Consider the following 26,420-nt stretch of genomic DNA (forward strand, 5'->3'; position numbering starts at 1 on the left):
CAAAGGAGAGCATTTCCGCATTTCATACATGTCCAAATACAAAAATTGGAGACGAACTTCCAGCTAAAACTTCCCTCTTAAAGATTACTGCACTGCTACATCTACAACAGGCATCAACAGACCCATGTACAGAAATAAGGACAGACTGTACGTCCTTTATTCTTGCATATGTATCTGCTTGTGCCTGTTGTCCATATGTAGCAAGCAATGTTTCACAAACTAAAAAGAACCACAGCCTTCTACCGCTGTATGTGGTTTAAGTTGTGCTTATTTTTCTCTTTCTCTCCGCCTCTTCTTTTTTTTATCCCCACACACCTCCGTGCAGCGTAGCCAACCAGGACTACCCCTAGTTAACCGCCCTGCCTTTCTATGCACCCTTCGCTCTCTTTTGCCAATTAACCTAACAATAAATGCTTCACAGTGCATGACAGGCTGTGTGAAATCGATTTTTATTTTTATGGCTCAAGCCTTCGCATTTGACGGTACACTATGAAAGTAGGGACATGGAAAAGGCATAGGACTTTTCCCAGCTGGTGCAAATGATGCTGCTGCTGCTGTCATCAGCCGTGTGAAAAAAAAAAAAAAACGCTATTGTGGATGTACCATCTGAAAATGAGAAACGCTATGACACTGCGACGGAATCGTACCTGGCCTGCCCAAAAATTCCAGGCCAGTCAGCAGCCGCCACAGCAGCAGCTGGGAGCTCGTCAGGGGGTAGCTTTATTTTTCTGCGCACAGAAACGGTTCTGATGACATTCCATGCACTAAAACAAAATGGTAACGTGCACGTCTTCGGAAGCCATACAGTGTTACCGACATGATATACGTATTCCAGTACTTATCTTTTTTGCTTTAAACGAAGGTTCTAGACCTCTAAACGCTAGAAAAAAAGAAACTGCTGGCAAGCCTCGGGGTGTCGTAAAGGATTTAATGCAATAGCTTTTCTACAGCCAGTTTCGTTTCCCAGGAATACACTGTGTCGTGACGTCACAACACAAAATATGCGGTCACGACGCAAAGTATGCGGTCACGTGGAAGCATGACATTGCGGCATTTTGATAGTCTCTCTGGCTCACTCGGTCACCTCGTATGCTGCTAATCGTTGTGAAGGCTGATGTAGCAGCACTGCAGACGACCGAGTGAGACAGAAGAAGTGTCAGAACGTTGCAATGTCCTGCCCGAACGTGACCACATACTGCATCATTATGTCACAACACAGTAGAAAGGAACCCGAAACTGGCTGTAGAAGAGCTGTTATATTAAATTATTTATGGCACTGTGAGACTTGACAGTATCTTTTCTGTGGTCTAGAGGTACTGGACCTTTAATTAAAGAAAAAAAAAAAAAAGAAGACGAAAATGTTATGTCGGTACCCATAATGCTTCCGAGTAAGCATGCATCATGCTCTGAAATATTGTTAGACAAGCACTGTGGAATTCTGGTTTGCCTTCATAGTATAAGGAGTGGGGTCACTGTGAAAGTACATTTGAGACATATGAATCATCTGCAATACAAAAATTTTAGCAATGCTCTTGTTTTCTAAACGAGCTGAATGCTTCAAATCAGGAGTTCTCATATATATATTGAAAGTAAACAGAGCTTGAAAAGGGCCTAGTTCGTGTAGCTTCATCGCTCTGTTGCACTGTGGCAGGCACAGTGTGAACTAACTTTGTGTGTCACCGTGCCTGCCACAGCACAACAGAACGATTATATTTGTTTCCAAGAATCTTATAAGGCCTGTGAAAATCCATCTAGTGCATATTAAACTGATTGATCTTAGCAAAGCATCTCATTTTATGTGGACAGAGATGGCAAGGCCAAGTGGTGCTCTCCGCAGGGATATAGTCAGAATGAGCCTCTTTCTGATCTGAAACGAGTTCTGTAGTGTGATAGCAGCATGGATTAGATTAGGTATTTCTTGATGTCAACGAAGAAAGTCCAATGCACAGTTGTAATGAGTTAAAGCGCCTATCTTTATTTTGTTGCTGTGATATCTCTAGGATTCTGTCCCATGCTCCTGGAACTGCTATTTATTTTGCTGGTGTATAAAGTTCTACACCACATTGATTGTTGAGAATCACCGTTTTAAGTCATTCGTGAGAGTGTACGCACCAGCCGCGTGCTTATATGCTGAACATACAATGTCAAGATTCTTGATTTATGCGTGTACGAAATGCCATTTCGCTTTTTAACAAAGGAGGAAACAAAATGTAATAGCACCTTACATTTTTCAGAACCATTAACTATTTGCCACCACACCCTTGTCCTGCCAAAGCTACAGCAACATTTGGGACACTGCAAGTCGTTGAATTCCATGCTACATTCAGTAAAGTTTGTTTTATATATAGCATGCACACTGTTCTTGCTGGCAGCTTGAACGTAGTAATATTTATGCATTGTGCTTACTCGGCAGAGGTTTGATCGTCCGGCACGATCACTTGGCTGGTGTAGAAACTGAGTTCCATTCCGGATACCTGCAGCAGAGTAGTTAGACAACGATGAAGATAAGTGAGTATGTGACTTCCACTTTGCTCCACAACTTCTAACCAAAAAAAACAAAGCACTGTACATTCATGTTTATTAGCAGACAGTTTTAGTCTCCATCGATGCATCCTGGCAGCTTTAAGATGCTGCTATGCTGTTATCATAGGCATGCACTAGAATGCCGCTTTATGCAGCTAATTACCTTGTCTGTGTCCTCGCTTGGTGTGAACAACACTGGAGGTTTGATGAGATCACTCATGGAGTAGAATTCGGACCTATCACAGGACTGGTGGTACATCTCCTCAATCTTCTTGCGCCCATCTGCAGATAAATGTGCACAGCCTCCTTTAGTACTCTTGAAAGATTGAGTTATTTTTTACACAGTGCACTGTTCAGGGTTCAGAACTAGTTACCGCACACAACTTCCGCAGATGCTTTGGGTGTCTGCGTGAGCGATATTTCTTTGGGACAGCAGTCACGGTCAAGACAGCAGTAGTATAGCAGTTAAGAATTCTAGTGCATCTCCTCCGACCTAATGTTTCCCCAAGTTCTAAATATAAAATCGTAAGCCTGATCCTTGTAAAAGGGACATTTTATCCTTGTAAATAGGAATACCAATGGCAGAGTTCAAAGTAATGGAATCCGAAAGCAATTTTAGTTGAAGAAAGAGTCAAATCGCTGTACTACGGTAAACTATAAAAGCATTTAAAATGTTTATTAGTCAGTTCTTCAAAAAAAAAGTTGCACCAACATTTTTCTTCTGCGATGGATCACTGAAGAAAAATGTTGGTGCCACTGTTTACAGTGTAAGCTGTTACCCACCTAGCTTTGAGCTATACACATGGTTACCATAGCAACTGGGTACAGACTGAGCAATCATGTTTACAAATCAGGCACAAAAACAAATTGCGAAAGCCAAGTGGGAGAACAGCTACCACTGTTAGCAGTGGAACCAATGAATGTTCTGCTTCAGTCATTTTTTGTTAGTGTTTCTTCCTATTCGTTGCTTCAGAGTTCCCGCATGCATCCCTGGAATATTGATGATTTGTTGGTTAATTACAGGTCAAACCCAGGACAAAATTATGCGACACGTCATGTTTACGTACGTTTGTTAAATCATACATGCTATATGGGCCCACAATCACAAGTTTTCTATGTTTTACATGTGCAGGTGTGCACTTGGTGCGAACTATTATGAAAAGAAACTTCAAATTTCGGCAGAAGCCATCTCACGATGACTATCAATATTAAACCTAGTTCCCTTAGCACAACAGCTCGATGCTCTACCCATTAGACCATAAATGTGCACTTAGAAATCCCACAAACACCTTTACCAGCTTCAGTTGTGCTAGCCAGCTCTCTTAAAATATTATATCCAAAAATTTTAAATTCTGAATATTATTTTTGCCGGCAGTCTGAATAATCCACACAATAATCAACACTGGAATAAGGATAACTGATTAACAGATATAAAACAAATTGGTGCGAGTTTCCTGCTGACTTGTGAACCAGTAAACCAAAATTATGCAGCCAGCGAGTGTAATTACAGAAGTACACAAGAAGCTAACATATTTTTTTTTAATTGTAGAAAAATTACCTAAAAACTATTCGATTTGCATTTCATTCGAAACCTCCTCTATTTGCATTTAATCTGGTGCCATAATTGTATTTCATTCATACTTTTCTGACCTTCAAAGATCATGATTCGGGCACTTTTAATACCCTTTACAACCTAACCGCCTTTGCAACTTGTACGATTCTTAGAATCATGCCGTGGTAGACAAGCAAATGCGTGCAAGTTTGAAGGCAAGGAAGTTTACCGCAGTGCTACCACTAAGAATTGTTAGCAAGCATATGTTAGGATGATAATCCTGAAGAATGCATTCATTAGTGTTAAGAGCTCCAAGTAGAGTATTAAGAGCTCCAAGTAGTAAAGGAAGGTGCCATTTATTCTCTTGCACATGCTACGGCAAAGCACTGCATTCACATGCATCACTCATGGGAAGAAACCAAAGCTAACTGCCTGTGGCGGTGAGTTTTCGCTTGGCCGCTCTCCGCTCCTCGTCACGGGTCTTTCGTTCAGCGCCCTGCAAGTGTGAAGACATCGTGCTTAACATTTTGTCCATAATAAACACAAAAAAAAGAAAAAGGCTGTGTTTATGCCGATAACACACTCGAAGCCATTAAAACAACACTGGTTAGAAAAATATATGGAAACAGTGCGACAAGTGACACATCACATTGCATTTCTAGTGCATCGGAAAGTGAATTGCAATGATACAACCGAAGAGGGCAGTTCAAGATGGAAAAAGTAGTCTTACTGTGGCTTATGCAAACGCTGGCGTATCACTTCGAGGGAGACGAAAAAAATGAGATGGCTGCCACCGTGCACTCTTTTCGTCTTACCGGCAAGTGCCAAATCACCGGAAACGGGGCCAAGCTAATGTAAAACTAGTATTGCAATTTGTTTTACGTTATTCCGGCTCAGGTTCCCGCTTGTTTCGGAGGAAGAGGAATGCGCCGCATGTAAGCGCTGTCGCATACAGTAATTACCATGATGCGCCAAATGATGATGGTATGCCACTGTCACATTCAAGTAAACAACGCCAATTGTGACAAACATCACATTTGGGACAGCTCTCTGAACCGTAGCATTCATTAGTGGTTACGACAACTGAAGTTGAGCGCTGCGGTCCATTTGTGCATGAGAAAATGCGGGTGGAAATAATTACCTTGTCGCAGAAGACTTTGATTTGGCAGTAGCCTCGGTGGACTGGGGTGCAGCTTTCCCTGTATTCATCGTAGGTGTCGATTTGCAGGTGCAGAGGCAGACCCTACGTGAGACGGTAAAAATAAGCATCCATTCTGTTGCCATGAATGCTCTACGCAAGTGATTCTGTTCGTTGTTGCCAGAGTAAAGTGCAGTGTAGCAGAGTGTATGAAAACCCAAATACAACTGGTTAACGTGACCAAACAATGACCAAACACAAAATAAAATTCACGTTGGAACTTTAGTTTGAGCCAACAATTGTGCATGATTATTTAAATAGGGATTTGAGCATTGTCTTCCACTGTTATAGCCACAGTTCATAAGCGGATATTTTTCCCTCTCTTATTTTGGGGTATTGAACATAGCATGCAGGGGCGAGCAATATAAAGAAAAATGCGATATTTTCTAAATGCAAACTTATTTACGTGCTGACAAGATAATATCACACTACTTTTGTGTGCCACAGTGCAGAACAGGGAGTGATGTGATTGTAGAAACGGTTATGCAATAGTGTTTGTACTATTTGAAAAACAAAAAGAAAATGATGGTTCTCACCTTGACACCCTTTTGGTTACTGAAGTCTGTGCTGAGACACTGCACGGCCACGTTCACCTGCACAGTAAAGATGGTTTGTTGATGCAATAACTGCTTAGAGAACACATATGGGAAATTCTAAAAAGCCTTGTTCACAGAAAAAGGCTTTTTGGTTACTGAAGTCTGTGAAAAAGGCTCCCGTATGGGAGCCAAAATATCTTTTGTTTCTTTTAAACTTTTATTTCTGTGGTCGGTGTTCGTTATGCTGTGCCACAACCAGACAGGTTTTCAGCAAGCGCTAGATTTCACTAAGGAAAAACATTTTTTAACGAAGCATGAAACAGAAAGTGTGACACACCTTGGCGGGGGTTTCGAGGGGGTTCCAGTAGAATGCGATGGCGTTGTGAGTGACCTCTTCAATCTGGCCAATAATGCCCATGCTGTTCTTCGTGTCTGCAGAAATGGCAGTGAAAGAACATCAGCATGGCACACGAAAAAATCTAGTGCCGCACGCTGAAGTGGTACCGAGAACTCCGATGTCTCTACACAAGCGGGACACAGGCCACCAAAACTCTTGGATTTGAAATCACTGAACTGCACAGTCTTCAACATGGCTACAAATTGTCATTCAAACTCATTTACCATCGAAAATGTTGATGATAATACTGCTGTACAAAGCACTTCTTATCCGGTGTCCACCAAGATGTCAAGTTGCACTGTGCGATCAGTCATTATAAGTGCTTTGCCTGGGCAATTGAAATTGTTTATTCATTTACTTGTTTGTTTACAATACCCTCAGAGTAAAAGTATGTTAGAGGGAAGGGGCTGCATAGAGAAAGGTAAAAAGTACACACAAAAGCACATCATAAACATTTTGTCTCTCCTGCAGCCCACTGATTTCATAACAAGTGCCTGCACTCTAAGCTTTGCTGTCTACAAATCCTCCACGGCCAAATATGTACTTTACTAACCATTTCAAGACAAATAGACAGGCGTTTTGTTACGTCATGCGTAGTTGTTTGAAACTGATCTACTCACCAACACCATATCAAGTAACCATGCATTGGCATGCTGTGCCTTCAAGATAAGTAATCACTTACACAGTGCCCAATTTTGTGCAAGAGAAATGTGCTTTTGTCCGATTATGAATCTACATTTGAATGCACTACCTAGGCCTGTAGTTTTGCACCATAAGGAACAGCCAGTGCAGAAGTGACACTACTTTTTTAAATACCTCCAAACAGTCACAAGAGTAAGCTTATGACTTCACGAATAGTATATTTGACAAAGTATAGTCTCACCATGTGAGCACTAGGAGATGTTACTGAGGAAAGCAATGAGGAAGTACTAGTAAAGACAGAGTACTACCACGGCACAAACAAGGCACAGACAGAGAAAGCAAGGCACACAAACACGACACACAAGAGCGAGAGACCTAGTGAGACTCTTAGAAGGTCTTTCAAGATTTTTTTTTTTTTTTAATGTGCCACAAGGTTTGTGGTATGTACATCACTGACACAAGCACAAGTCTAAGTATAAGGTGTTAGTATCACGCTTACAAGTTTACGAGTTACCAAGTGTACAAGTTTAAGTACTGGTGCATTACGGTATAAATCTGCAATGAATGCAAGGAGTGTTGCAAGCACAGATAGAGGGTCTCTTGCATTACTGCTGTCGCAATGAGCGACGTCAACACATAGTTCACACGTTGAAAACAAAGTTGCTACTCACATGGCATCTGCAATGCAGAGAAACAGACAGATGAGAAAAGGAAGTGTTAGTTGTAGGAGACCAGGAATTTGTTTAGTTAACATTCATTCTCCTCAGCGAACAACGTGTTTACTATGAGCATCACCTACCAGCGTCGAGGATTCGCTGTTTGACACTGTGTTGCCGGCTGTGCCAGAACTGCCATGCTTTGATTTCATCTTCGGGAGATTTCTCTTCACGGAACACAAGCATGATGAGGCTCTGAAAGCGTGAGAAATCAATGAGTGAATGAGCCCTGCCGCATATCTTATTTCCTCCCTATTTTTTTTCATAGACAGATCCAGTTTGTTAAACTAACTCAGTGGTGTACATTCATATCAGAATTGGCAGTAGGAGGTCCCAGAACGTAGAAGCTGTACGGAGACTTCCTGTCCGTAAAATAATGGTGTAATGCATTTCAAATCCGCAAAAAAAAAAAAAAAAACTTAGAGTAGATCCCAGTATTGGAAGCGTATGTTGTTGTAGTAACAAATAATAACAAAAAAGTGCAAACTAAAATAAGAAATATGTCAGTGGTGCGACAATTTATAAAGATACAATGGCAAAAAAAATGGCAATAACAAGGAGATTATAATGCATCAGAAGTTAGATATCTAGCAGAAAAGAAAATACTTGTGTGAAAGCACATAACAGTAGAACAACTTAATATCTAATGGGAGGTTATTCCAAAATGATAATGCAGAAAAATATGCAGAATGTCTTCATGCATTAAATGCCGTAACATTAATTTGAAAGCTTTATAAGCTTGCGGAATCCACAATTCTTTTCTTTTTTTTTTTTTTGCAGGGAACAGCTGACTTTTTTTGCATTGGGCACTGTTCCTGTTGACTTTCTGTCCATTCCTCGAAAACCCTTACCACACCGAACTCCGCATGGCATGAGGTCCTTGTCATATTTACTGAATGTAAAAGAAAAGTGCAACTCGCCTCCTGCCTTACACCTCGTTACGGCACATGAACAAGGCAGTCGTAAAACAGCAATGCAGTGAAAAAGGTTGCACGATAATGGCAGCTGTTTGCTGTCTGTGATGTGTAGCTGCTGTAAAGTCATGGATCTCTCCCAATTTTCCATGCTGCAAAGTCACACGGATTCTGCCATCTGCTTGCAGTCTATGACGTGTAACTGCTGAAAATTGCACTGATTTCTCTTCCAAGTTTGCCTTTAATGCTCTGGAATGCAACCTAAGAACTGTACGCTAATTGTTAGTCTTCTTTTTTAGTATACTGGCAAATAAATAATGCCCAGTGCTTTGCACTTTCGATTGCTTTTCAAAAGAAAAGAAATGGTTCCAGCAAACTGTGCAAGGTGTCCCAATAGGATACTGCAAAAACATCCATTGCGGGCCATAACGTATGGCACATTGGCAGAGCACTTTCACGATTGTAAAGAAGCCGATGCCTACAAAGTGATAAGTTATTCTCCAAGATGTAAACACAAGTGTTCTTTAGCCACAGTAGGCAAAGCTGTTGTATTGATATACATTCCTTGCAATAATTATTGCTTTGCCATACAATGTATTATGTAATTTTCGAGCTTTACAAATGAACTTCATGTGCACTTCGGAATAGCCATTAGGAACATCTTCACAGCCCGAGAACTAAAAAAAAAACTAAGCAACGTTTTAAAGCAAAATCTATTTGTTCGTGAACCAGCTTTACGGTTGAACAAGCTTTACAGTTCTACACACCAACAGGTAATCAAACCAAGGTTCCCATTTAGCTTTTTTTTTCTCTAGACAGAAACTCAACTGCAAACTACTCACTTTGACTGGGGTATTTCGAAGAGGCTTCTCCGGGTCATGGACATACTCGAGTGTAATACCATAGAACTGACCTGCTGGAACAAAGGGTACACATCAAGGACCAACCTGACTCAATTTCCTAAGCAAATATAGCAACCACAACACGAAAATGATCACTGTAGAAAGACAAGGAAATGGCACTGTGGACTATATTTATTTACTTGACAAATACATCACTGTCGTGATGCCGGGGCAAAAGGCAATAGTAAGTCACCTGACTAGGCCCCTGGCACCATTTGACAGGAGCAGCACAGACACAGCAATAAGCGGTTGCACAGGACAAATTGCCTATAACGAACAAAATTTTTGGTGCATTTCAAACAAATTCATTTTAGCTTCGCACGCGGGAGAGGAGTAATTGAAGGTCTTCAGAAGAGGCATCCATCCAGTATGGTACTTAAGATGTAGACAACAGGGCCAGAAGATAGCTCACCCTTGTTTATATAAGTGATCCTGTCATCTTCTCTCCTCTGACTTGTCGAGATGGGAGACTCCAGGTAATACTTGAACCCTACATCTGATTGGCTGCAGAAACATGAAAGACAGTGAGTCAAAGAGGGATCATCACGCGATCTATGCATTTATATTTAAGCGTTGTGCAACTGCGACAGAAATAAGGATATTACGATGCAGTCTAAAGATGCGAGTTGTCAGGAAGATCGATCGAGACTACGGCTAAATATGACATTTCACCAAGGCTTTGTTCGACGATCTGACTCGCTGTGCACATTTGTGTGGACCTTAAATTATTTTGTAGGATACCCGGATTGCTGTGGGTGATGTAATAATGGTAACAGTAGAGGATTGGGCTCAATGGCACTACTGTGTTACAACTAACCAGTAAATACGTAACACATGTGACATAACAGGACATTGAACTACCACCAAAATGCACTGCCGCATCCCACTTTGTGTTTTTGCACTTTATTTATAACGATAGGGAGTGTTTAGATCGCTGACATCTGTTTCTAATTACAGATGCAATAAAACCTTGATACAGTCAAACCTCGCGTAACGAAATCGCACCCGACGCAAAAATAACTTCGTTATATCCGATATTCGTTTTAAGCATATATTTGCTGCAAGCTGATTACTATTGAATTGAATTCCGGAGTTTTACGTGCCATAACCACAATTTGAATACGAGGCACGGCATTGGGGGACTCCGGATTCATTTTGACCATCAGAGGATCTTTAACGTGTCCCCAATGAACGCGACATGGGCACTTTTGCATTTCACCCCCATCGAACTGCGGCCGGAATTTGATCGCGTGACCTCGTGCTTAGCAGTGCAACATCATAGCCGCTAAGCCACTGCGGCGGGTACAAGTTGATTAGTGAGAACAATATCTTACGTTAATTTCGTAATGTCTGACAATTCGTTACATCCATGTTTGTGATAACGAGAGCAATAATCGCCAGATCATTAGCACTGGGCGCTTGCGGTACAGATCGTGTCGAGAGCATGGTTTCGGCGCGGAGTGCGCCTAGTGCTAGCTGCTGTCGTCAGGTAGCGCTGCACGTACACACGCATCATCATGACGGCCCGGCAGTACTAAGCCGCCATCTTGTTTGTTTACAACGCCGTAACGTTCGCGCTAACGTGGAAGACCCACGTGCAATTACGAAGAGACAACGCACATTCCTTTTGTCGGCGTGGTGCTCGTGAGCTCACTTTCGGTTTGCTGTTTCTTGTTCCAACTGGCCGCATGAAGCCTTTGAGATAATTTGCGAGCGTGATGACGCGCGGCCAGCATGGATCTTGTGTTGGCACGGCAGATGTACCAGCAATAAGTACGCACAGCTTATAAATTATGAAATCTTTGCCTGGAAACTTTTTTTTTTTACTTGTGATGAAAGCCTTCAGTTACGAACATGCATGTGACACGCGTGGACTGCATTAAATCGAAACAGTGGAACAAAATTACTTCGCTAAATCGCAGGAAAACAAAAACGCCCGATTCTCAAGGTAACTAAAATTGGAAGATGAATAAAATGGCGCTGATTTAATAACCGAGGTTCGGCTGTGTACGCTAAAAGCCAACTGTCAGGAAGTTTCACCTTTGGCTAAATTGCTCATAAAATATAAATAAGTAGTTCAGCACTCATTTGCTCCTTTAGTAATCGGCTTCTTACTATGAAGATAACAGCAATCGAGTTATTAGTATAAATTGAGTTTTAGATCACATGAAACTGTTTCAGTGTTTCCTTTTGGTGTCCCTCTAATGAGTACACCAATGTCTGCCATTTCTAAAAACAGATGTGCCATGATGGGCATATGTATCAGATTATCAAAATAAGAACAGCATGAACAAGCACAAGAGATCGATATAAATTTTTGGGTAATCACGAATTTGACAAGCCCAAGAATGCTTGAGAAAGGTCTACAAGCTTACTCTTAAATTTACTTTTAGCAAATTCATTTGATACCTTCGAAGGTAGTAGCGAAGGACTAGCTCTGCCGTTAGGTTGCATGCAGAGAAAGCCATCTAGGTCAGTGGTAGGCAACGCTGTGGGTCCAAAAAAGTTGAAGGGCAACGTATGACGTGCAGTGTTTGTCACGCGAATAATGTCACTTACATTTTTGGTATCTGAATCTTGTCAGCGTCGGATGCCCGGCTGAAATCGTGCCATGATCGCCGCATAGACTGTGAGCTGCCTGGCCGACTCCCACTGCTTGTCGTGCCATTCGTTTGCTCGGGGGAGGCAAGGATTTGCGGTTGCGTGATGTCATAGTCGAACATCTGCAGGTAAAGTTTCGGTAGGCAGCATGAAAGGCACTGTAGGGTCCTGCTAAACAAATAGAGCGTTTTTGCCTGTCCGTATTCATATCGCAGTTTACGAAATACCAGTACACCAGTGACATGGACGGCAATATTAACAATGGTGGGGGTTTGTTGAACTACGAAGTCAGAACCATTATTGTGCTTGCTGTTGTTCTAGTCAAAGGATCGTTATACATTTGGGATTATGTTGCTGCCGATACCTTTGGGCCACCAGCTACATAATAAATTGCACGTCACCTGTCATTGCAATAATAGCTTTAAGTGCATTGCTTGAAACAGAGCGTCGCAAGATGGCGCTGCCAGTGCTACTGTTACAGTCTACGTATCCCGTATTCTGGAAGTATGGTAGCTACACGTGGAAGCTAAAATTCTCTATTGATGGCAGCAGCGGCGAGTGAGAAATGTTTTTGTGTTACATCATTGTTCTCGAAGAATAGAATAAATACCCTGTGCACTAATGATTGTTGGTTGTTGCCGAAGTGTTTGTACTAGCAGATATAACATGATCGTTCCAACTATAGTAGCATTCATTGAAGAAAAATTTTATTGACACCATAGTCTGCAACTTAAAAAGAGGAGAGGGAAATCGGACAAGATATACTTTTGTGTGCTCTAGTTAACGTCAGAGTCACAAGGTGGCGCCACCAGTACTGTTGCGCATGCCTGTCTGTGTCTGGTTGCACTCTAGTCTGGTACATAGGTTTACAGACAGGCTAAAACTCCAACGTATCAGAGGAGTTCATGACTCCGTCCGTACCATGCAATCGAACTCATGGAAAAAATATCACGTAAGGTTGCACAAAGCTTCACAATAGAAAATGATGTCACCATGACTGCATTAGTTGAGCTTAATTCCGTCAATTCGAACTTTTTAAAAATATTCCTGCACGAAAATGTAGAATGTCTGAACACGATAGTCTATACCTGTTGTAGGCCTGCCGACTCCCTTGGTGTCATTGTAGCCTCGCCGATCCCCGAGTCCGGAGAAGGCAGGTCGACGGTGAGCATACCGCTCTTGTAACCATTGACAACCGCCGAGCCATTCTGGCGGATGTAGCGGTCCACGAACCCCGGCTCGGGTTCAGCGTACGCGCCAGCGGTGCCACCTGCACCACCAGCTGCTACGGCGGCGGCCACTAGGTGTTGCTGCCGTACTGCCTGCTGGTATTGGTCGGTGCCCGTGGTTGTCGCCGTCGCATAGTAGTCCACCGTGCTGGGCCTGCGAAAGCACCGACACGTGTTTAGCATGTATATGGCACGTTGTTGCACCAGCCAGAGGTGCAAGTAATATATACGGCAGTACTATGCGACAGTCACCTGTAGTACTCCGTGGCGGCCGAGTAGACGGGCCTCGGTGGGCTGCTGCCGCCCGCAAATGTGCTCGTGGTGAGAACACTGAACAGGTCGCCGCCGTACGGCTGTGCCGGCTGCACGGTGGCGAATACGGGCGAGTACGGACTCTTGGGTTCGAGCATGTCGTCCGACTTGGTGCCCTCGATGGCCTCCTGCTTGATAGTGATCACCGTGGCGGACACCTCCTCGGCCTTGGGCTCCCCGCTCAGGGCTGCGTCGACGAGCGGGTCCCCGGCGCTACCCGGGCCCCCGCCGCCGGCGTCCGGCACTTCAGCCTTGGGCAGGAAGAGGTCCTCCTGGCGGGCCGCGATGGCCGCCGCCGCTGCCTGCACCGTGCTCGGCGACACGTGGCCGCTCTTGACCACCGTCGTGGGCGGCGAAGAGGAGGACGTGGCCGGGACGCTCACGGCGTGCCTGCGTCACGGGGTACGCGATCGACAGGGTCAGTCGGTCACCGTCGTAATATATTAGTAAAGGCCAACTGGACCGAAATTTCACTTTCGTTGAACTAGTTACTGTTCCGAGTGTATAGTTACAAGGTGGCTGACTGGGCCTAGTTGGCAATCCGTGCTAGAAGTGAAAAGAGCAAAACGAGCGCGTGATCGAAAACGATACGGGACTCGTTCCTGAAGTCATCCCGTCTCGTTTTCGCGTTTTTCACGTTTAGTATTGTTACAGCATACAAATGAGTGCATTGCTTTGAGCAATCTATGCAATTCTAAACGATCTATATAGACCAAGTCACTTTTCGTAATAGTCAGCTATAGCTGCAAGAGGCACGCAGTGTGTGTGTGGCGTATGAGTGCAGATAACGGGTGAACTCACGTCCATATCTCCGGCAGCGTAACGGCCGCCTGCAGCTGCTGATGTTGCTGCTTGAGCGCTCCAGCGTACTCGTACATGAGTGCCTGCTCCTCGGAGATGTTGAGCATGGCCGTGGTGGCCGCCGTGAGCGGGTGGTCGTAGTAGGCGCGCCACGCGGCCGCCGCCGTCACGCCGCCCGCTTGGCCGTTGGCCGCAGCCGCTGCCACCGCTTCGCCGTCCTGAAACGACCCCCGCGCATTGATCAGGTCCACCTAATCAATGCGTCCTCAGAAATTAGGAACGCTAAGTGCACTGTAAAGGAAACGGGGGTGGGGGAGGGGTGAGGAGAGAAAGTCGGGAGCGCCACTGTTGTCTTCGCCATCTTGCCTGCTTCAGGGGCCGCCAAGCGCTCCTTATATACGCCCTTGTAGACTTGTCAGTGCAGGAATTCACGAGAAAGAGAGCAAATGGAAGTAATACGAGAGTAGAGGCGCGGCCTTGTCGGTGAGACCGAAGGACTTTTCGTGCATATTAAAGAACACTGAAGCGGAACACGGACGAAGTGCCTGTGTGCGCTTTGACCGCGTAACGCATGCGCGGCACGATGCATCCGCGCGCAGCTATTGGGCGCGTTAAGTTAAGGCGCTCGAGCGCGCTCTAGCCAGCAGAGTGCGCTCCTTTAAACTTAACGGCTAAAAAGCGACTTCCGGTGCGTGCATTACGGAGCGCGCTCTACGCGCTTCACCCTGGAAACGGTGCGCGAGAGCGCGCGCCTGCTACGGCTTCCGGAAAAATGATGTTAAGCTCCGAAGGCGTCGCACTCGAGCGCACTCGAGCGTGCTCCTTTGGATACAGTGGCTAGAATTGTATTTTGGAGTTCCGAGCGCGCTAACTTAACGCACCCCTTGTGTGTATTGCACTTGCTTCGTCTGCGCACTCTATTGCGCGTGAACGTTCTTCGGAGTAACAGACGTGCCCGGTACACAACCCCAAACTGGGACGAACGACGAAATCGCACTGAAACAAGCTCCAGTGGAGCTGCCGTTCTGGTAGAGAAGCAAAGTATGGGAGCGGGCTAGTTGGTTGTTTCAACAGCGCCGAAGCAGACGAACAACGGACGACAAGACGAAAACAAGCGCTGGTACACTTCTGGTACAGTTGGGTTAAAAGGGAGACAGGGACAAAAAGAGAAGGGGGGGGGGGGGGGCGCACTTCATGCGATCGGTCGTGCGTTTCAGTTTATATATGTATATACATACCTGCAGCACCATGGTGGGTCCCGAGGCCGACATGCGCTGCGCGGCGTCAGGTAGCACGAGCGCAGCCAGCTGCTGCTGCTGGTCGGGTCCCTCGACCAGCACCAGGGCCACGTTCTTGACGCACGCTTCGTCGTCGTCGACGTCGCCGGTGACGCCGACCACAGTGCCCTGCAGCGCCTGTGACGATGCCTGCCGCCGCCGCGACAGCCTCGACTCCGGTTCCGCCCACCACCGACGAAGACGCCTCTTGCGTCTGCAGAATGCCACCACCAGAACTGTGTCTCAACGGATAGCTTCCGTGTGGTGTCACGGACATAGCACTTAACCCTAACGTGGCGGCCACGATGACGTAAGCGCATACATTGTTTTGCTTTCTGACGGTGAGCGTTTTTTTTTTTTTTTTCACCCGATTATCACTTTTATCGATTTGTCGCTCGGTGCATGACGCACCTGTCGTGCGGTCACGTGTCTTTACGCCGCTTCTGGACGTGCTAGGATCCCAAGATGGCGGCCACTATAATTTTATGACGTAAAGCATCTACTGCAATGTCATTTGGCATGGAGCCAGGCTGTTCCGGGTGTGCTCAAATTCCAACACATTGTCAAATTCGCGTTCTTGTCGGCTCTGCATGATTGGTTGAGCTGGCGGCTACGATTGCATGAAAACGCAAACATGGCGGGGGCGACAATACGATATGGCTAAATGTTACCGTTCAGTGGTGCTATTGTCAGGACACCGTCCAATTCCGCCGTATTGACCAATTCTGTGGGGGCGGAAGTTTGAGCCGATGGAGAATTTGACTATATGGCGGAATTTGACAATTTCCAGAATGGCACCACCAAACAACGTTAAAATACTTGGCGCATAAAACATCCTTGGTTCGGAATAGCACCCCATGAGACATGAAGTGTATTCACAAAGTTCTGAAACACCAGCAAAGATGCCTTCCACCCGCGGAACCGCGCGGTGTACTTTAGGAAACGCCGCCTTATAGATTGGTTCTCACGCCGCCGGGCGAGCATACGGACGACACTTTTCGACGTATTCTGCGACGATCACTTCGGCGATGCTTTCGTCTTCGCGTGACGTAGTGCTCAACCAGCCAATCGGCTCATCCGATTTTGCTCAAACAGCCAATCGGCGCGCGCCTGACGGCGATACTATCGCCGAAAGTGATCGTCGCAGAATATACGTCCCCAGATGGCACGCTGTCCCTAAAAGGAACGTGCGCTCGATGCACGCCTTAATTGTTTGGAGACATAACATGACGCTTCACACACGAAAGCTCCGGCAAGGACTACACGTATACCTTTATTGAAAACGCATGCAGCCACTTTCGTCCGGTATTTCGAACCATGCACTATTCGTGAAAGCAATTCACGGCATCTTTGACACCGCTTTGTGGAGCTTGCTTTCTTTGCAGCGGCATGCGCTCAATAGTCGCCTTCTTTTCCTGACTATAGAACACCGTGGACGCATTGCTCGCGAATAACGCCATTTAATAAGCGTATAGGTGGTCCATGAGCGACTGATATAGCAGTACGCTATTGACGATATCCGTAGACGATATTTTACAGCGGCGCTTATCTTCTCCGGCCATCACAGGTCTTGCCTATGGCGCGTGACTTGCCGTGAATAACAAACGGAAAAGCACCGCAGCAAGGCGCGGTCGGTTATAGCACACGCGCCTTATGGGCAGCTCCCCCTCCCCCGTAGCAACACGGACTGAAAAAAAAAAAAAAAAAAATCCCGTTCACGAACAACGCGTGTTCAGTGATTGCGCTGCCATTTGCCTAACAGTGTCAGCAAGACGTAAAGGAATCGGGCGGTTTTTCAGAGTTTGCAAGTTGTACCTTTTCAGAGCCGAGGACAGAGTGAACGAGTAAGGGTCAGCAGACGTTGGGTATGTACCACGTACGTTTCAGCACCTTTCAAGTGTACCAAGAGTACAGCCGTTGATGCAGGCGACGAGCTTATATATAGACTGGATTTAGCAGTGTTTGTAGATGGTAGCCGTATTGTGCTGGGGACTGCGGAAGATGGCGACTAGAGCAGCCGCGATAGCGCTTAGGCTTTATTAAAAAAAATGAATTCTGGTGTTTTAGGTGCCATAACGATCTGATTATGAGGAACGCCGTATATAGCGGGGAACTCTGGTTTTCTTTTGACAACCTGGGGGTTCTTTAACGTGCACCCATTGCACGGTACACGAGCAATTTCGCGTTCTGCCGCCGTCGAAATTCGGTTGGGATCGACACCGCGACCTTGGCGACGCCATAGCCACTGCGGTATACCGTGGCGGGTGCTCAGGCTTTCGAACTAGCATGCTCGCCGCCGACAGTGTTCGCTCATGCAGAAGCTAATCAGTGACGCATTCGAGTAATAGAATGCGCCTCGAGGAAATGGTACAACGCAGCCGAGGATTATGTGGCGGAAGTAGATTAGAAAGTTTGCAGGCTTTAAAGGATTGAGTCAGCTAGCACAAGGTAAGGTTGCTTGGAGAGGCCTTAATTCGTCCTGCACTATAATTATTAAATCGGTTGATGATAATGATGTATACACCGTTTGCTATACGTTGGCACTGACAATAAATACGTGTCAAGATGACTATACATTCACGCGTGCGCTATTTTTGTGCGTTCGTCCATTTTTGAGCGCTGATTGACCTCGCCATGTTATACCAGGCGAACTGGCCCTGCAGTTCTAATTCCAGCTCAACAATGTGATAACTATAGGCGCGCGCGCGCGCGCGCGCACACGCACACGCACACACACACACACACACACACACACACACACACACACACACACACACACACACACACACACACACACACACACACACACACAATGTGATACCACGTGATAACTATAGGCGCGCGCGCGCACACACACACACACACACATTGCTGTGTAGATATACGCAGCGTATATAGCGCCTACCTCGTGGGCCGCTAGTTCGCCGGTGGGCTCAGGTGGCTGTAACGCCGCTAGGGTGGGCACCGAGGCACCGGGCAGCACGACCAAGGTGTGCGAGGCTCCGCCGCCTCCTCCTCCTCCTCCTGCGCCACCCTCCGCTGGGGCGCCACTGTAAGAGGGAGAGAGGGATACATTCAGTGGGGGGCGATTTAGCGGTGAACGCTAGAGAAATGCGCTAGCATTTAAAGCACACGTCTTTGTGAGGTCCCGGGTCCATGATTCGTTCACCACATTGCAAAGTGTCCAGGAGCTCACTCGACCCAAGTCCTCGAGGGCCGAAGTGCAACTGGCGGTGGTCCAGATCAGACCACCGTCAGTTGCACTATATATATTATATATATATATATATATATATATATATATATATATATATATATACAGGGTGTCCCACGTTACTTGTGCCAAAAAAATGTGAGTACCATGTAGCTGGCTGCAGAACTAAGGTAATGTTTGCCGTCGATTGAAGGTTGGACTTTTTTTTTGTATTTCGCCTAACTGCATAATTATTTATTATTAAGCAATCAACTTCATTAAATATCGTATTCAGAGCACACGCGCAAATGAGAAAATTGTAGACCGTTCTGAACAATTCCCCATCCAGCTTTCTGCTGCTCAATGCGAGCTACGTGGAACTTTTTTTCCGGGCCGGAAAGAAGCCCGCGAGCTTTCTTGTGCGGGGAGTCTCGTAAGGTAGTATACTGCGGGTAGTCCCGATAACGTCAACGAGAGTTAACATATGGTCACCAACAGTGCAGCTTCACTCTGGCCTGTCACAAGCAGAGGGAACGCACTACGTCAGGTAGTAAACGTGGACTCAATCATGAAGACTATAGCAGTCAATACAGTTGCGAGAATTCAATTTCTTCCACTCCTGAAACTCTCCGCAATATCAGACCTAAAAATGCAAAATAAAAATGGCATCTTTCAGAGGATGAGGGTGTTGGGGGAAGGAATATACCGCGTTATAGTTTCCAAAACAAGCGGAACCGAGCGAGGGGCGGAGCCACCGCTCTGCGAAAGTGTGACTGCGGCACGCGTTTGGTCCCATCGTCGTGAATTGTCACTGAGTGCAATTTTTGGTGCGGCGATATCAGAACATCACAAGTCATGATGAAACGAACGGCTCTGACATGACCCATACGGTTCCGGCTGTCCGATACTTTCCTGACTGTTCAATACTGTCCTGACTGTCATGACAGTACATGCCCTGACAGTACTGCCCTGACAGTTCATGATGACCTTGTGTGACCTCAATCGCGATTATTGTGTGCTTCAAGCACCACGTCATGACAGTTCATGATGACCTTTTGTGACCTCACTCGCGATTATTGCGCGCTTCAAGCATCACGTCTAGCATCGTAGTGTGTGCGACCAGAGAAACCCCGTTTCAGTTTGCAAATTTAGATCGTTAAAAGAGAGAGAGAAAAAGCAAGATTGAGTATTGATCGAAAGCAAGACTTCGAGCTGTGCGGACATCGTAGGTACATTTAGTCTTCGCTTCCATATTTCCTCCGAGGCAAGTCGTTAATATACGTTTTATAATAGGCTGCAGCTGTGCCCACGCTGCCAGGTTAATGTTATCATACAATCTATAGAACACTGCTGGGCAACCATTTGCTTTTTTGCAGGTTCGTTGTAACACACTGCCTTAGGCTTCCGTGTTTACAGCACGGCGTTCCTTGAGGGCTTCAACGTAATCATCTGAGCGATCCTTGCTCTGTACGCTGGCCTGTGTATGGTCCTGTTGCAAAGAGACGTCTCACAAATAAACAGCAAAAAAAAAAAAAAAAACGGAGAGAAAGATGGGTCCCCCGTTCAAGGTTAAAACAAGTCTTCCGTGATTACGGGCCGCGCGTTAATCTCTCCTCCAGCCTGAGAGATGACACTATTAGCAGGCTTGGTTGTACTGTGTAACGAGTCATTTCCTGATTAATGATCCCGTTCGCTGAGGTCATCAGTTTCCGACCCGTTCGCGAAAGTGCGGCCGATTCGGTCCGTTCCTTCTTCTACCAAATCATTATAGTTTACGCCGTGTCAATTGTGAAGATAATTAGCCCGGTTCATTTGCTGCTTTAAGGTGTTCGTACATCTGGAAAGCCTTGTACAGACACCATGTGAATGCGCGCACTTCTTCGGTATTTCTCGTTTGAGATAACCGACTTGGTGACTCTCTTTCACATTTCCATTCACGTGAGCAACGAAGTCTCTAGGGTTAAAGACCGAATGGGTAACTCCTGTGCATGCGCTACCAGAATAAAGGGATAGTTAATGTGGGAGCAATATTTTTTTTATTCTAAGAACATTTATGTTCAGAATAATTATGGTCACGTGAAAGGCATAAAATAAACGAACTGTCCGGAGTTCGTTCGCCCCTGCAAGCGCACTCCAAGAAAAAGGGGAGTGCTGGTGACCCCATTTCTGCGACAGTAACTGTTCTCCCATTAGGACTCCATTTTACTTATCACAATCTCAATAGAGTAAATTTCACTCTGATTTGACACGAACTCAAGCAGAGCAAGTGCACCCTGTCGGAGGAGCAAGAAAACTCCTCAAAAAGGGGAGTCATTTTTAAGCACTAGCAATTACTTTCCTATAAGTGAACGAAAGAAGAACGGGAACCGAGGTGCTCGATTTTGTTCATCATAACCACATAAAGCCAACAGACAATGAAGCCAAGGGAAGCATCGGGGAAATTAAGTGTTCCATTAAGTGTTCGGTGACTCCATTCCCTATAAATGGAGTCACGAGCACTCCGTTTGCATTCTAGGGTGTATATATGTATATAGCCGCGTAGATGAATAAGGTTCCGCCTGTTTGGACCGGGCTTCGTCGGTCGCGAGGTGGGCGGGCCGCGCTCAAACTTTCTGGCGGACAGTTTCACCCCGCGTACAGAGTGAACTCTCGCGAAGTCCATTTGTTTACTCACGCATACTTCAAGACCGCGCGGGCTTGACTCCGCTTTTTTTTTAATTTCTTCATTATTTTTATTCGTGCGCCCGCGCGCAAGTTGCTTTCACGCTGCGACTTCTGCGGTTGGAGTTGCCGTCACGCACCCCTTTCCGACCTCTTCGGTACCCCTTCCTTGCCCCCCCCCCCCCCCCCCTCCACTTCTCGGCATAGTAACTATACGTGTCCTTTTTCTTTATTCGTTCGTCTGACTCTTTCTCGCTGTTTGTCTTCGTGCCACGACGAAAGATGGCTATCTGTCGTCTCCGCTTTGTATATTTTACAATCCTCCACGCCAAGCGTTGCTATCGCCGCGGTCTGCTGGCGGTGCCCGGCCGCTTTTATTCCTCGAACGGCGTTCGTTCGTCATCACTGCTTCGCACGTATTTGCCATCTCTGTCTTTTTTCTTTCTTTCTTTTTTTCGTTCTTTCTCTGCACTCTCAATCACACCCTCGCCTGGCTTCTGCCGCTCTCCCATCCCCCTTCCCCCAAAATCTCAGCGCTGGCCGTTTCTTTTTTTAAAGTTCTTGCTCTCAAGACTTCACTGCCGGCACATTTTCTCACCGTCTCGCGGCCTATAGCGCGGTCCCCATTGCCTAATCAATCTTCCGTGAGGCCAGAGGGACGCATTGGCAAGCAGATGCAGATGCACGGCTTCTCTCTATTCGCAAGCTGGATCCCCATGGCTACAATATTCCCCGCCAGGGCTCTTAGCGATCGAGCGTGTGCGAGCGATAAGAACGCACATAAATTTCTTCTCCTACGCAGAGCAAGAAGAGCAGCGGCGTTCTTTTTTTTTTTTCCCTTTATACCTAGCTTTCTTTTTTAAATCCTCGCCCCTCATAGCTTTGGCCTCGCTGCGCCATCGGCGTAGGCCTCCGGGATCGCCGCCGGCATCAGACATCTTGGAGGTCTGCCTTTCTCTGCATTTTTTTTCCCCCTTCAGTATAGATGGTGCACAAAACATGTCGGCCGTGATGTCACGGGTCACTCAGAGTTGCGCCAGTCAATTGCGATCTCTTATTTAGGCGACGTGCTGACGTCACTGCGGAGGCAGACTTATTTATATACCGACATCTTCGGGAACTGTTTTGATGCGCGGTGGAAAAGGGGGAGGGCGAAGGCAGGCGTGATGCGGTTTTGTGGGCGGAGCTTGTACTGGGATTATTAGTTCGCCGCCGTGTTATAGCTCGTAAACGTCAGAATGATATTCGACCGAGCTAACTGGTTCATAGCTAAAGTGACTTTCAGAAGTACGGAAGGTTCGGTTAGTTGGTGTCGGTTCATTTTCCGTGTAATGGCGCCACATAAAAGAAACACGCGAGATGGAAACGCGATACGGCGAACACAAATACTGACTATGAAGTTAAGTCGAGAGTCGCTTTTGGTCACTCTAACAGAGCTGCAAAACGAGAAATGGTCATCCACCGGACTGAAGAACGAAGCTATACAAAGAGCCTCGTACGGGTTTCACAGAAAGAAGCTTTCACAGCATACGAGAAATGCTTCCCTGTCCGGGAATCGAACCCGGGACCTACGCCTTTACGTGACAGTAGCTCTGCCATCTGAGCTATAATCCGAGAACCTCGCAGGTTGCAGAGCGAGGCATAATTAATTGACAACTAGTAGCACAGGGACAGTGAATATGGTGAATGATTTCGGTGAAAGCACGCAGGATGGAGGTAGACTCGTGAAAGGGAGAATGTTCCCTTTCACGAATAATTCTCCAGCTTGCCAGTTTCCGCAGAACTGATTTGCCGCATTCAACATGGCTGAATGAAGCGGGAGAATGTTATATGCCAGGTGGTGTTTCGTCATACGCGCCTGTTGTGCGACGAGTTCAGGGTGGTTATACTGCTATGCCTAATCATATTTAACCACGCGCTAGCAGACTAATTCATCGCCGGAAGTTTCGGATTACACGAGGTCTTCTGCTGCACGAAAGGATTACACATCGCACGCTCGTAACTCATTCCGGGAGTCATTGAACGTCTGAAATGACTTCGCTCTCATGCCGCGGGTATCGGAAAAGATGAATTGTCAAAGTAGCACGGCGGATAAAATTCGTGATAAACGACAACACGCGCGACAGAATAAACCACACACACACACAAACACAAAGACAAGCAAACGCCCGGAGCTGCGGACGAAGCCTCTCCCTCTCTCTCGATTCAGATGGCGCAGGCATTCGGTTGTGGCAAGTTTTCTGTTTCTGTTCTTCGACGCGGCAAACTACGGCACGCAGACGCACGGAGGCAGGTAGGTCCTCACGTATGCTGATAAGCGGCGGCGTGCAGGGACGTGGATAGATGGAACCCCCCCGTCGCGCATGCGCCGTGACCTCAGCCAGCCAGTTCGCTCTCCCCACGACCCGGCCTTTCCGCTGCGCCTTCCCGCCGCGCCATGCGCTCTGGACGTGCACTGCGTGAACAGCGCAGTGCTTTCTAAAGCCTACGCTAGGGGAGAAATGCGGCGCTGTAGTCGGCGACAACCTGTAGGGTGCCTCGATGTCCTGCTCGCACATCGAGGCAAACTAAAACTGCACTGGTGAATACACCACTGAACAACTCGGAGAGAGTTTGTATATATGCGTTAGTCAACTGCAGTTGGCTCGTTTCCGTGACGTCACAACAGAGCCGAACTTCTTTCGATATCGACGTCTCTCAGGAATTGTTTCGAAGCTCGGAGGCACAGAAGGCAGATGCAGTGCGCATTTTTTTTTTTTTTTTTGTCGCCATCGTCCTGAATGTTCGTGACACATACCCACAGTAGGGATTGACCACGTGCGTGGGAATCAGAAGTACGCATCGCGTCTTCTTCAGGTGATGCCTGACCAAAAGTGTGGATTCTCTCCGCAACGGAACGGTGGCGTCCTCTGTCACTATTACCGCCAAGCCCAGAACGCGCGCCATGCTTCACCGTCTGGCATTCTAGACAAATTTTTCGATCTATAGTAAGTTTGTATCAAACGCTGCGTGGGGAACGGCAGTCCACTTCGTATTGCTCAGGAGTGTGGCCTTCGAGATTGCCTCGCGTCGCGCCTGGTCGACGCGAAGCTCGGATGCTATTGCGCGACCCCCCTCGCGCAGTCGTCGGTATGCGAAGACGACGCACGTCGCGACGGCGCGGCACGGCGGTGATCAGTCGCCGGGGAGATTGGCTTGGCTTTGGTCTTTTCCAAGTCGTGCGCGGTGCAGAGGGAGATATCCTATATCCACGCCAAGCCGTTTGATGGCGAACGCCGATACGCGCGCCCCGCCGTTTGCGCCCGATTATGATGGGTCTTCTCGAAGAAGTCGCTGCGCGTATACCATCACCACGCGAAGACGACGAAAAAAAGAAAAGGAAAGAGGGATAAAACAGTCTACTTCCTCGCAAAACAAAATAGGCGCTAGCCGGATTGGCTGCTTCGTTCCGCAGTAAAACGCAGCTAAATCTTTTAGACCTTCAAGAACTGGGTGGCTGTCTTCGAGCGTTCGGTTGGGAACGGAAGCCTGGTTTCACCCTAAAGGCCTTAGGCGTAACGTAACCCTTACGGGATAAAACAGCGACACTGATACACGCGCACCTATCCCTACGCATGAAGAGTATGACGTACCAACGAGCCCAACGTGCAACCATAGTGATTTCAGCTTTCTGCCCGACGCGGGCATTGTTTCGGTTTCACGCCGTCATTGATATTGTCATGATCATTATCCGCCTATGTAAGTTCACTACAGGAAGAAGTCTCCCCCAGGGGCTTTCCGTTTACCCCTATCCATGCGCTTCAGCATAACCGATTTTAGGCCTGCAAATTTCCGCACCCTCCAACCCTACCCTAAGTTAACTAATTGGAATGCGAGTATTGGACTCAATTTTTTTTTTCATTTATTTCTTACCAGAATGTGTGTGTGTGTGTGTGTGTGTGTGTGTGTGTGTGTGTGTGTGTGTGTGTGTGTGTGTGTGTGTGTGTGTTGTGTGTGTGTGTGGTGTGTGTGTGTGTGTGTGTGTGTGTGTGTGTGTGTGTGTGTGTGTGTGTGTGTGTGTGTGTGTGTGTGTGTGTGTGTGTGTGTGAGAGAGAGAGAGAGACAGACAGACAGACAGACAGAGAGCGTGTGTAAGTACCATACGTCTTAATTTCTAAAAGCTTTTCAGTATTCATGCAGGCCCCCGCTGATCGAGCCACATTTCGCTTCGCGCCGATGTGTTTGCATTCACACGCCGCTAAAATTTCGCGCCGTCTCTTCCTTATTTGCCCGCGGCGGAGACTTTTATAGCTACAGAAAAGCTCGCTAGTCTGGTTAAGTTTAGCTGTCCGGCACGCACAGATTCCATCTCTCTCCCATTGCGTGCCCGCTGCATGTCAAGGTCGGCTTAACCTAACTGCAGGAAAGCTTTCAGGAGTAGCGCATCCTGGCTTGCCGACCGACGCCGAGGTTTTTTTTTCCTCCGCAGCAAATGCCGGGTTCTATTTCCGCGATAACTTTAAAAAGAACGCTTCTGTTCTTCGTGCCTTTTCTTCTTCTTTCGATTCAGAAGAAATGGCTGGGAAAGGCAGGGCGGAATGCTGGGTGGCGTACGTTTGGCGACACGTGCGTAAGATAAATAAAAAAAAGGAGACATTTCTTAGCAAAGAAAATTCTTCTATCCGAAGTTCGCACGCAACTCCAAACTGTTCCTTGTATGCAAAGAAAGTGTAATATTTCTCATAAAAGGGCGTTGAGGAAAGGGAGGGGTGGTCGGTGGCGTCTGAGCGCGGTGACGTACTTAAGATAAAACCCAACGTTTCGTAACAAAGAGAATTCTGCTATCCGAAAGTTCGCGCGCAACTTCGAATCGTTCGCTATGTGCCGAACGACGCGAAATATCGTTTTGAAAAGACTGTTGAGGAAGGGGGAAGGGTAACGTCAGAGCACAGTAACGTGTTTAAGATAAAGAAAAAGACACGAACGT

The 26,420-nt window shown here is 46.6% G+C and overlaps 1 protein-coding gene across 5 annotated transcripts in view; it reads right to left on the reverse strand.

Moving 5' to 3' along the window:
- Positions 1–26,420, reverse strand: part of LOC119431242 (protein grainyhead) — a 128,091-nt gene that overhangs the window by 9,913 nt on the left and 91,758 nt on the right. Inside the window, exons 2-17 of one of the 5 annotated variants that reach the window (XM_037698720.2) lie at positions 18,506–18,650; positions 15,562–15,814; positions 14,324–14,541; positions 13,463–13,912; positions 13,070–13,364; positions 11,940–12,103; positions 9,793–9,884; positions 9,321–9,394; positions 7,648–7,759; positions 6,147–6,241; positions 5,810–5,866; positions 5,217–5,318; positions 4,505–4,571; positions 2,687–2,805; positions 2,407–2,474; positions 648–728 (exon numbers count right to left, since the gene is read on the reverse strand). In XM_037698720.2, coding sequence (XP_037554648.1) covers positions 648–728; positions 2,407–2,474; positions 2,687–2,805; positions 4,505–4,571; positions 5,217–5,318; positions 5,810–5,866; positions 6,147–6,241; positions 7,648–7,759; positions 9,321–9,394; positions 9,793–9,884; positions 11,940–12,103; positions 13,070–13,364; positions 13,463–13,912; positions 14,324–14,541; positions 15,562–15,594 — 2,027 coding nt within the window. In that variant the 5' untranslated portion in view covers positions 15,595–15,814; positions 18,506–18,650. Of the gene's footprint in view, positions 1–647; positions 729–2,406; positions 2,475–2,686; positions 2,806–4,504; positions 4,572–5,216; positions 5,319–5,809; positions 5,867–6,146; positions 6,242–7,647; positions 7,760–9,320; positions 9,395–9,792; positions 9,885–11,939; positions 12,104–13,069; positions 13,365–13,462; positions 13,913–14,323; positions 14,575–15,561; positions 15,815–18,505; positions 18,651–26,420 lie in introns of all 5 variants that reach the window. The other 4 variants (XM_049657541.1, XM_049657542.1, XM_049657540.1 and 1 more) reach the window with 4 other exon arrangements.

This window comes from Dermacentor silvarum, chromosome 10, assembly GCF_013339745.2.
Source record: "Dermacentor silvarum isolate Dsil-2018 chromosome 10, BIME_Dsil_1.4, whole genome shotgun sequence".
Classification (NCBI taxonomy): domain Eukaryota; kingdom Metazoa; phylum Arthropoda; class Arachnida; order Ixodida; family Ixodidae; genus Dermacentor; species Dermacentor silvarum.